General features: G+C 42.4%; 1 protein-coding gene across 4 annotated transcripts in view; it reads left to right on the forward strand.

Annotated features, from left to right (window-relative positions):
* vaspb (vasodilator stimulated phosphoprotein b) overlaps window positions 1-11,224 on the forward strand; it is a 31,929-nt gene extending 20,705 nt beyond the window's left edge. The window contains exons 3-14 of one of the 4 annotated variants that reach the window (XM_085184249.1): window positions 1,632-1,812; window positions 3,232-3,298; window positions 4,509-4,621; window positions 5,475-5,743; window positions 5,957-6,087; window positions 6,257-6,308; window positions 7,853-7,880; window positions 7,987-8,026; window positions 8,229-8,285; window positions 8,892-8,961; window positions 10,516-10,573; window positions 10,661-11,224. In XM_085184249.1, coding sequence (XP_085040375.1) covers window positions 1,632-1,812; window positions 3,232-3,298; window positions 4,509-4,621; window positions 5,475-5,743; window positions 5,957-6,087; window positions 6,257-6,308; window positions 7,853-7,880; window positions 7,987-8,026; window positions 8,229-8,285; window positions 8,892-8,961; window positions 10,516-10,573; window positions 10,661-10,695 — 1,101 coding nt within the window. In that variant the 3' untranslated portion in view covers window positions 10,696-11,224. Of the gene's footprint in view, window positions 1-1,631; window positions 1,813-3,231; window positions 3,299-4,508; window positions 4,622-5,474; window positions 5,744-5,953; window positions 6,088-6,256; window positions 6,309-7,852; window positions 7,881-7,986; window positions 8,027-8,228; window positions 8,286-8,891; window positions 8,962-10,515; window positions 10,574-10,660 lie in introns of all 4 variants that reach the window. The other 3 variants (XM_085184250.1, XM_085184248.1, XM_085184251.1) reach the window with 3 other exon arrangements.
* The last annotated feature ends 381 nt before the right edge of the window (window positions 11,225-11,605 follow it).

Here is an 11,605-nt window from a genome sequence, read left to right on the forward strand (position 1 = left end):
TCACGTGTACTTAGTGGCCGGTCAGTGTATGGTCTAACTAGTTTCCTCATAGTTTCTCTCTGATGTCTGTGTGTGTGTGTCTGTGAGAGAAAGAGAGAGACAGAAAGGGGGAGGGGTGGAGCAAGCATACTGGCTTCTGTGGGGAGCCACTGTTTTAGAAACCCTCTATGAATTTTCATGATTTTATATACACTGATGCAAATATGATCGCATGAACCTAGCAGACAGAAGTATTTACTTTTAGGCACAGAATGAATTAATGAAACCTGATGAAAGGTGGAGCAGGGAATCCGTTAAGTTAGCGTGTGGAGCATGATCACTGCTTCACACCGTTTGCAGCCGTTTATCCAAACACTTGCTGCTCTTAACTACACTGATAAACAGGCCTTGGGTTACCTTATTTATCTTTAAGCCTGTGTTTTAATTCCTTTCAGTGCTTTTAATCTTACAGATTTTGCTGAGCTGAGCTTTGAATCGACTGTTGTCTTAAGCAAGAGCACTTCCACCACATTCATGCTTTTGATTACTGTCAGTTTGCGAGAGGTGCACACGAACATGCAAAGCTGTTTTTTGTGCATTGTCAGCATGCCTTTGGCATAACATGTAGGAAAGTCCTTCAGTTTTGAGTGCTCAAAGCAGAGGATAATGAAGGCGTATCTTTGTGGTTATCACCAGATTATGACTCCACAGCTGATAAAGGTGAGCTGATTCCATGTTACAAAGCAGGGTTTGGGTGCGTCTATTCTTGATACGCCCGTCTTAGTGTCTCTCTCTCCCCTTCTTTAAACATTCAGCACTCTGAAGTGTTCCCCAGAGACGTGTCTTAAAGTGGAAGATGTTTCCTGTGAGATAGTTAGCCTGTTCAGCCATTTCCTGTGACAATTTAGGACGTAGTTTGATACCCAGTAAGAACTCTATATTTGTGTCTGACGGAAACATCCAAGTGAGTTTAGGCTTGTGGTTAATGAGAGCAGCAGGAAGAAAATGAGAATTTTCTCTTTCTCCTTTTCATGTTCTCCTCTTTCTTTTTTCTTGTGCCTGTGGTGTCTTTAGAAGTGTCTTTGTGGTGTCACGCTTGTTTTAGGCATCCTGGTGTGATTTAAGACAAGTTAAAAAGCACAAGTGGAACCTGCGGCATTAAGGCTTTTCATCATGCCACAGGTTTTACTTGGTTCTTTTTATCCTGATTCGTGATGCAATTCTCTTTGCATCTACACACTACCTTTCTATTTAAGACTGAAGTTTTATTTGTTTATTTTTAATGATGATGATGATGTCTACAGTGGCAGATGAACTTGCTACCCTTACATTCAGTGCATGCTGCCCCCCTGACAGGGTCGCCTATCCTCCCCTCTCCTCTGTGGAATCCAGAGGCTGTTAAACAAATAGTGAAATGGCATGTCAGCACATTCAGGCAAACACTCAAACCCAGAACATTTTTCCCCAGCTCCATAAGCTTCACACCACCTGGTGGTTGGAATCTGTACCAGCATAGTCCACAAATATTTGAGCAGATACAGTCGTGTTATGCATAAGCAGGGATATTAGGTTGTGGAGATTTTAGAAGTTGTTTTGAAAATATAATTTATTTTTAAACGACTTTGCTCCTCTGCTCTCTTTCTTCTCCTCAGGTTGTTATAAACTGTCCAATCGTTAGAGGCCTCAAGTATAATCAGGCCACACCTAATTTTCACCAGTGGCGGGATGCCCGACAAGTTTGGGGACTCAACTTTGGCAGCAAGGAGGATGCTGCTTTATTTGCCAATGGCATGAGCCACGCTCTGGAGGTCCTCAACTCCATGGCAGACGCAGGTAAATTAGCATCTGTAGCTACTCCATGGACTTTGCTTATGACTTTACAGATTTGATACTGTACGAATGAAAACATCCCAACCTTACAACTTCCTGTTTTGTGGTAACTTATCAGCCAGTACATGGTAAACATTATACTAACACCACACAGAGGTTACATATGTGTTTCTTGTCAATCAGTTAGAGAAAACAGGCACGTGATTGAGCTGATACTAACACCACCCTGGAACGCGTGAAACACTTTGCTAACAAGCTTCCTTCAAGTGATGAGTATGATTCACAGTGATGTACAACAAACAGGGTAGCTGGGTAGATATAAAAAGGTCAAATAATATAGCCTGATTATTAGTCCTGATACTCAGTTACTGCAGATACATTTCTCTCAGAACATTAAAGGAAGAGATTTCCCGAGAAGTGAATTTAAAAGCAAAAATGAATCATCAAGACAAACAAATTGGTGGGAGAATGGAAAATAAGACGTGCTGGGAAGGTCCGTCCTGTTGTCTGAGTGAAAAAAATTATTTGTTTGGCCTTGTGCTGCTGTGCTGGCTGCGGTTGTGCACAGGGTTGGTGTAAATGCATGAAAATTACTCACTCAGATCACATTTTGTCATTTAGACGTAGACTTTATTAATTCCACACTAGGGGAATTCACATGTTACGGCAGCACTGTATTTATTTATTTTTAAATAAGGAAAAAAAATGATGCAAGAGTAATTTCTACTATTTACAAATTGTTGCTATATGCAGTAAATATTTGTCATTGTCATATTTTTCATATGTGCATAAAGTGCAGTGGGAGTAAACTTTTATTTTTGTAGGTATCTATTGTGTGTAATGTACAGTCTGACCGCTGTTGGGATGAAGGACCTGTGATAAAGCTGCGTCCTACACTGTGGCTGTAACAGTTAAACACATTATTTATTAGACATCAGTCCACACGTGTCCATCCAATCCTGTTAAATAGAAAATAGTTTGAATATTTCCTCAGAAGGAATCCTGGTATTCATCGAACAGTCACATAATTAGAACTTTTGTTGTTTTGTTTTGTTTTTTAAATGTGTTCATTTTTAACAGTTTCAGCACTTATTCATAGTCAGCGTTGTTCTTACCTCTGCTTATTTACAACAGCTGGCTATTTAAATGAATACTCTGTATATCCTGTGTCGCTGAGCCATGAAAAATACTTAATAAAATGTAGCATTGTAAATGCTTGATTAGTGGGCACCACCCATTTGAGGTCCCTGTGTGTCATATCGTGGCTGTCCACACTGTCTGCAGACTTTGTACAGTATCAGCAGCAAAGATATCAAAAGGTGTGTACATCTGTAAAAGCACAGATTGGATAAACTTGAGCGTGTCAGTAATTATTGCTTTATAGTAATCATCACAAATGTTTTCTATTTTCTGTTTTGGCAGGTTATGCTACCCTCCCCCGCCCCGTGTCAAATGGGCCTTCTCCTGAAGAGCTTGAACAACAGCGGAGGTACCTTGAAGACTTTCTGCTAAATGCAGTCCGCCTTCTTCACTTTGCTAGTTGTAATCCACCGCTGGTTGCATTTTACTGCTTCTCTGCTTGCATATCTTCTGGGCTTGGTTCAGCTGATAACTCTGATTACATTTCCAGGTTTCAGCTTGGTCGTAAATAACTGTTTGTTTAATAATCAGATATTTTTTCTGATTCTTTTTTGTTTACCTCTTATGCGAGCTTACTGTGTGTGTATGTTTTCTAACTGATGCAAACAATCTCCTGGGTTCAGTTGCATAACAATCAATAGCAAGTCAAGCTGTTTTGGCTCTGCAGTAGTCCACTTGGCAGGGTTAGGGCACACACGCATATGCAGAGGATTTGATGGCATTAGCTTGACGCTGTTAAAGCCTTAGTCAGCCTGTGTAGTTTAAAGGTTAAAAAGACAGTAAAGTGGATGCTGCTTACATTTTCCCGCCATGTCTCCATCAGCCTGTCCCATCAGCGAGACACTTGGACTCGCATGGACTAAGCATTAACCTTTTAATCTTATTTACACTAAAAGGTGATAAAGATCACAGTCTAGGAGGATTTTATAATCAGCATTGCTGCTTGCCTGGCTGTCTCATTATCCAGTGGCGTGCTGAGGCTCAGGGAGCTTCTAAAACCTTAAAAGTCCAACAGAGATGCAGGTGTTTGTGGGTAATATTTGCAGCTGTAAACATCGATGATGTTCAGCAGTTGTGAAAAGAGGCAGAATAACAGACATGAATGCGATCGCCCCTCACCCTTTCCTCGGCTCGCTGCTTGACATCATGTGTGATTACGGGCATGTGTGTGGCTCTGCGCTTTAGTGTGTGTACACTGTGTACAGTGTATGTGTGGTGCTCTGTAATCAGCTGTTATGAGTGGCAGATGTGTTGGGGGAGAGGAGAGAGATGTAGCCAACTGAGGCAACTCGTATTGGATCATTTTGACCAGCTGTGGACTTTTTAGTGATAGACTAATTAAAAGTGAAATTCACCTCATGTCCTTGTACCAAATTCTCTAGATTTTATAAAACTCTCTTTTTGCGTGTTTGTTTGAAATGTTAGAAGTTGCCCTGAAACAGCGGTTGGTGCATAAATAATTCAGATATCTACAGGACATTTGCAAATGATTCAAGGCTTTCTGAGTCTCAGACTTGTGTTCACATACAGATGTAACAGATTTGTTTGTTTGTGCACAGGTTGGAGCAGCAGAGGTTGGAACAGCAGGAACGGGAGCGTCAGGAGAGAGAAAGACAGGAGTGGGAGCGGCAGGAAAGAGAGAGGCTGGAAAGAGAAAGACAAGCTGCTGCAGGTCAGGAAACACCTGCGCTGGTCAACATAACACCACTTGACATTAATACACTTCAGTTTTGTTCTGTTTCAGCGTTATTCTCAGATAAATGTGCAGCACATGATTGCCCTGAAAGGAAAGCTGGAATTCATTCTGCGTACCAAAAACAACAGGGGATTTTAAGACTGATACAGGGTCGTGTCAGACAGAGGTTGTGACTTTTTCTTTCACTGGCTGAATTTTTGTTTTTTTGTTTTTAAACGTTGATGGAAAATCTGAAGGCTGTCCCTAATTCTGAACCGTAATAATAAATGATTCATGCACAACACTGTCGAGAACTGTGCTCTCAGCATCGGTGCCGCATCTTTCTTGACATCAGACATCATATATTAGAATTGTTGATCAAGGTCTTGGAGTGTCTGTATCCACAAGCAGTCACAGAGGGGGTGCAGCTGCACCGGGTACAAAAGCATGCTGCTGGATGCCCTCCAGATAAACCAAGTGCTTATAGGATTGGGAAGCAGATAAGATGCTGCTGGTAATTCCAGTGTCCAGCAGAGTGAAAATTTAGCATTCAAATCACAATTAAATCAGACATTAAAAGTGGTTTGTCCAAAGCAGAAAAATATAAAACCACTAGACATGGAGCATCAATCAAGCTGTTTAAGTTAAATTGGAATTTTTAGATGCAGGAGCTGTTTTAGTGCTTTAGGTGCTGCCTCTATGCTCTGTTTATGCTTTTGACAGTTTTAGATAAAGAAGATCAGTCATGCCGTCTGTATCATACAGAAGCCATCTAAGCACCTGCGTCATGCTCTCATTGGTGTGAATCTTCTCTGAATACTTTGCAAACCGATGGTCCTTCTCTGTCCAGTTCCTCCAGCCCCTCCAGCTCCTCCACTGGCCACTGGAGGCCCCGCTCCTCCACCGGCTCCTCCTCCACCCCCTGGCCCTCCTCCAGCTCCTGCCCCTCCTCCAGCAGCTGGCATCCCCCCGCCTCCGGGACCACCTCCCACAGGACCTCCCCCAGCCCCACCCCTGCCCACTTCGGGTGGCGGAAATGGCATTGGCGGTGGGGGAGGAGGGGCAGGAGGGGGCTTGGCGGCTGCCCTTGCAGGAGCTAAACTCCGCAAAGTATCCAAGGTGTGTGTGTGTGCCAGATTTGACTGTTACTTTGCAGCTGCTGTTAAAGGCCTCATTAGCATACAATTGACAAATCACTCAATCTGTCATGTGCTTCTCTCATTATTCTAATTGGATATTCCACTGTTGTACTGACACAATACTAAGCGTTATTTAGAGATGTAGATCTGTGACACCACCATCCATGCTTTTGCTATTTGCTGCCCTCAGCAGGATGATGGCCCGCCTGCACCTCCAACTCCAGCTCCAGTTTCCAGAACTGAGTCCACCCGCAGCAGCAACGCATCCATTGGAGGAGGAGGAGGGGGTTTGATGGGTGAAATGAGTGCCATCTTGGCACGCAGGTGGGTGACGCCACAGGTTTGAAGCCACATAAGGTTTTATATTAAGTAGTTACAATCTTCACTTGTCTTTTGATCAATAATCATTTATTACATGCGTTATATTCAGTCAGCTCTTGCAAGTTTTTCTGCTTGATTATTAAAACTTAGTATTTTTATTTTCCTTTATCAGAAGAAAAGCTGCAGACACTGGAGAGAAGCCACCTGTGAAACCACAAGATAATGTAAGGGTCGGCTTTTTGTCAAATTGTTTTTGTAATAATAATTTTATTCTTGGACTTTATTAAAGTAGCTTTGCATCCTTTATAGTTCAAATAACCCATATTTATGTCTTGATGCATTCTCAATCATCCAGGAAAGTAAATCTCCAAAACGTTGATTCTGTTCATCTGGACGTAGCGTTTTGTGGGAGAAACGTTTCGTCACTCATCCAAGTGACTTCTTCAGTCTCAGCTGACTGCAGGTTTCCCCAAATCTTATAAACAGTACATTTGCATAATGACTGAAACCAGCCACTGAAGGAACAATGGGCTGGGAGATCAGTTCCTTAATTTTAATTGTGCAAATTCTCATATGTGTCAGGAGTATCGGAGCAGTTGAGACGCATTTTTTCTAAACACCGGGTCTCTGTGGCTTTTAAACCCCAAAACACGCTGCGCCAAAAACTGGTCCACCCCAAGGATCGGGTCCCCCAACACAAACAGAGTAACATAGTGTACGCTGTTAAGTGCCAGGAGGATTGCCAGGATTTATACATCGGGGAAACCAAACAACCTCTGGCAAAGTGGATGGCACAACACAGAAGAGCTACCTCGTCAGGCCAGGACTCTGCAGTCTATTCACACCTACAGGCCAGTGGACACTCTTTCAAGGATGAGGAAGTACACATCTTGGACAGGGAGGAACGCTGGTTTGAGCCAAGGAGTCAAGGGGGCCATTTACGTGAAAAGGGAAAGACCATCTCTGAATCGAGGAGGGGGCCTAAGGGTACATCTTTCGCCATCTTACAATGCTGTAATTGCAGCCATTCCCCTACTCTCTGTGAATGGTACTCATGGCCATTGATCAGTGGGTTTTGGTCAGTGGTTGTTGATCAATGGTCATGAGAATTTGCAAAATTAAAATTAAGGAACTGACCTCCCAGTCCATTGTTCCTTCAGTGGGCTGGTTTCAGTCATTATGCAAATGTACTGTTTATAAGATTGGGGAAACTTGCAGTCAGCTGAGACTGAAGAAGTCACTTGGATGAGTGACGAAACGTTTCTCCCACAAAACGCTACGTCCAGATGAACAGAATCAACTTTTTGGAGAACCCTTATTTATCTTACAGTGAGCCTCAACCCAGCCCCATAGTTCATTCAATATATAAAACAAGCCGTTACTACTAGCTATTGATATCCACGCTCTCACCTGTAAGCCAGCTTTGTCCTGATTGGTTGCCCCTCGTAAATAAAACATTTAAACAGCAGGTGGGTGGGGTTTCTGTGCTCACGTTGGCAGGTTTTTAAACATTGCCAAGAGTAGATTAAACGGTTGAAGCCTGAGTTTTCGACTCACACTTACAGATATGATGTCATCATTTGACACCAGTATCGTCGTAACATAACAATATAGACATGCCAGAAAGTAAAGAGAAGCATAATCGGTTCCCTTTATGTAACACCAGACAAATGTAGAGTGTTTTTACATGTAACCAACCACTCAAGGCTGAGGATGACTCACTGTTAAGAGAAGTCTCCATGTTTTTTTTTTTCCCTCCTCTCTACAGGATGAGTCAGAGTCTCCAAGTCAAAGTGGTGAGAACTGAACAGTTTTGTCTGTAGCATGCCACCTACGTTCATTCTGATATACTGATATGAGTGAAGATTAACAACTCGTGTTTTCATACATTTTCTTTTTCAGATGCCGTCAGAAGACCTTGGGAGAAACCTTCTATGATCAGGTGAGCCAAGACGCAGTTATTTCCCTGCAGTAAATCTGTCACCTCCAGGTGTCCCATGTGTCGGTTCACCCCGTTCACCAGTGTGCGCACATTTTTGTGTCCACGCCTGCGTCTTTGCACAAAAGCGAGTTTTTTGTGCGTGTGTGCGAATGTGGTCCATTTTCATTTTAAGAGCGAGAGTGTGTGTGTGTCTCACTAACAGGAATAACTCCATCCCCAAGAGCATGGACTCCACTTCCTCATTGTCCCAAGTTCCCAGGTATACATGTGCCCCATTAATTCATGACCTTTAGCACCCCTTCCTTTATTCTTCCCTCTCAAATCTTCATGCTGGGGTAGCATATTTTACAGTTGATAGCACCATCTAATGGATGGGAGAATGGCGTGCACCCAAGCTACCCGTAGATGTAGCAGCTAAGTGTGCCATCTCTGAAAACTGACTAATAAGATGGGAGCCTGGGTCTATGATTCATGCTTATTTTCAAGTCACTTCTCTCAGCTGGGGTTGGCACTGTCCTCTCTGACATCTTTGATGGCTTTGTTTGTCTCTATGTTGTAGTTCAAGAACGTACATGTAGTTTTTGTGGTAAAAGGTCCTAACAGAGCCATACACTACTCTGAAACCTGTGCTAGCTAGATCAGTTAATATCAGGCATTTATTTGTACCTCGTCAGCATCCTTGAGCTTCAGAAAGATAGGTTAATGAGTTTACATAGGTTTACCTTCATTTCATTTCTACATTCTTCCATTCACTGGTCCTTCATTTGCTCTATACTGTGGCAGTGCACTTGATTAATATGTTGCACCTGTTTTGTGGAAAGATAAACATGAAATATTTGCATGTCTGTTTCATGTTTTGTTACAGGGCAAAGGCTGCAAGCAATAATAATGAAGCAAGTGGAGCCGATGACTCAGATTTAGAGAAAATGAAACAGGTAAATATGCTCATCGACCCAGCAGTCATCAGTTCTTGGCCAAAACAGCCACACTTGAATGTTTGGATCTGAATTTTTGTTATGTAAATGAGAAAGCTGATTTCTCTAAAGCTTCTGATACTCGTTTTGTTTTGCATGAATCTGGCTCCATCTGAATACGCTGGCTTGAGGTCACTTTTTGACAGCAGTTTGACAATGGCAGTCTCAGACTGTTGAACCTTGCTCTGACTTAGTAAGCTTAGGTAGCCTTTGATTAACAAAGATGAATGACACTGAAATTTATGGCGTTTAAAAACCCACTTTTATTCTATTTCATCGTCTAACCAGCAGAAACTCCTGCTTCCTTCTTAGTGAAAAACTGAATTCAAAATCGATTCGTGTAGACTAAATGGACAAAAGTGCTGAGCCACTTCCACATTGTAGGAGCTGCTCAGCCATGGAAGCTCCCAGTGCACAGCTCTCTGTGCTGATGTTAAAGTCAGAGGTTTGGAACTCAGTAACTCTGTAGCTTCACATGGTCTGCTACTTCACTGCTGAGTTGCTGTGGGTTACTTCCACTTTGCAATAATATCACTTGAACGTGGAATGTCTAGAAGAGAAGACATTTCACAAACTCACTTATTGCAATGGTGGCAGCCTTTTACATCACAACGACTCATTCTTTCACAAATGTTTTTAAAGGCAGACTGTATGTTAATGTGCTTCATTTTGTACACGTGTGCCAATAGGACTAAAACCTGAAACACACCTATTTTGTTTTTTCCACCTCTCACATTGTTCTGTTATAGATCCAAATAATTATAAAATACAAAGTCTGTGACGGGACAATGTAATGACATTCACCAGTAATCACGATAGGCATAGATTTTACTATAGGAGATGAAGTTAGTTTGTAGCTTCCAGCTGTTTCCAGGAGTGTGTTGTTGAGTGTGTCACAAACCGGTTGGTGTGCGTTTATGCAGCTGGCACAACAGCAATAATATTAACTACTGACAATAATTACATTCCCAGCTTGGGACAGGATCAGTCCGGATCTTATCACAGATGTGGTGTATGTAATCATACTTCACAAGCTCCTGTTATTTCTAATCTGATGTGTGGGATGTTTGTTCCCATAGCTACACATAGGAAGTGGCCTCTTTAGTTATCAAAGCATCTATCAAAATAAAGCTGCCATGCAAAAAGACAGTCTGACCTCATGCATTATGTCACTGTTGTACTGTTAAATCTTGCAAGCAAACTGCAGGTAATGTGGATCGTCATTGTGTTTGCAGATTTCCATAAAATAACCCATGCCTAAATGACAGAATTCAGTCCAGTTGATAAAGCCAACAATGTTATAGGTTTCATGCGTGAAACATGATCCTGACAGAGGTTTAGTGAAACCTACATTTTTCTGGTCAACACCAATGCATTGTGTTCTGCCACAAGTCAGAAAAATATGTTGTATGTATATGGAGATTTCACGTCACCTGGTTACTGCAAATAAACATTTTTTTCCCCTAAATCACAAATGTATTGCCATGGCTAACGGTTTGTCCTATTTTTCTGCAGGAGATCTTGGAGGAAGTGCGGAAAGAACTACAAAAAGTCAAAGAGGAAATTATTGGAGGTTAGATTACACCTTTAAAAAAAACTTTAATTTTGCTCCAGTATCAGCTACTTTGTGTACTTACTGTGTTTCTCTTTGCTTCCACAGCCTTTATTCAGGAGCTTCAGAAGAGAAGCACATAGTTCTGCTGAGCGTCAGGTGTAACGGAGGGATGCGATGGGTGGAGCTGACCGAGGTCCGCTGAGGCCTTTCCTCCACGTCACCCTCTCATGTAGCCCAGGGATTTCTCTTTATCTTCTACACATTTTCTCTTCTCTCTCTCTTACACAAACACATGAGCATATGTGCTTACTGTACAACATGCATATTCACTTCATCTTAATGGTAACCCAGGGAACCTCCTCAAGTCGCCATTTGGCACTTTTTGACCATCACTTGCTTTTATTGCAGCGGTGATGTCCCCATCTGTACCATCTCTTCCCGCTCAGCCGTCCCGTTGTGCCCTTTTTGTGTCCCGTTCATCTGAATCATTTCAGAGCACTTAACTACCGCCAGAGTTGCTCTTGCAAGTTTGCCATCTCTAACCCCTCTTTGTTGCAGAACCCCTGCTGCTTGTGTCCTCTCCTTCTGCTATCAGATGCACCATTTTTCCTGGTAGAGAAGTCTTCAGTATTCAGGCACACTGTATTAGTCATATTTTCTACTGTAATAGCAAGAGGCTGGCATGCTGGGATCATTTTCTCCCTTTCTCAGTTGCCATGAAAATGTTGAGACTTCTGCTAGTCTGTGTGGCAGCTGGATGTGGAGAGGGAAAAAAAATCAAACGAAACAGTGAAGCCATCTTCTTTAATACTGCAGCATATCTCAGTCAAGTGGACTTTAAGCTCCCGCCAAAGACTAAGAACTAAAGCGGCACAACGAAAGCCTTCACACTCCTGCTGCACAGAGATACTAGAGGAAGAGGAGACAAGCAAAGGGAAGCTAATGTTCAACCAGAGTGCTGTGAAAGAGGAGTGTGTTGTAGTTTTATGATGTGAGAAACTTATTCTCTTTGCATTGCACTTGTTCCAGAGGATGTGTGTGTGTGTGTGT

The sequence above is a fragment of the Neolamprologus multifasciatus genome, chromosome 14 (genome assembly GCF_963576455.1).
Source record: "Neolamprologus multifasciatus chromosome 14, fNeoMul1.2, whole genome shotgun sequence".
In the NCBI taxonomy this organism is placed as follows: Eukaryota; Metazoa; Chordata; class Actinopteri; order Cichliformes; family Cichlidae; genus Neolamprologus; species Neolamprologus multifasciatus.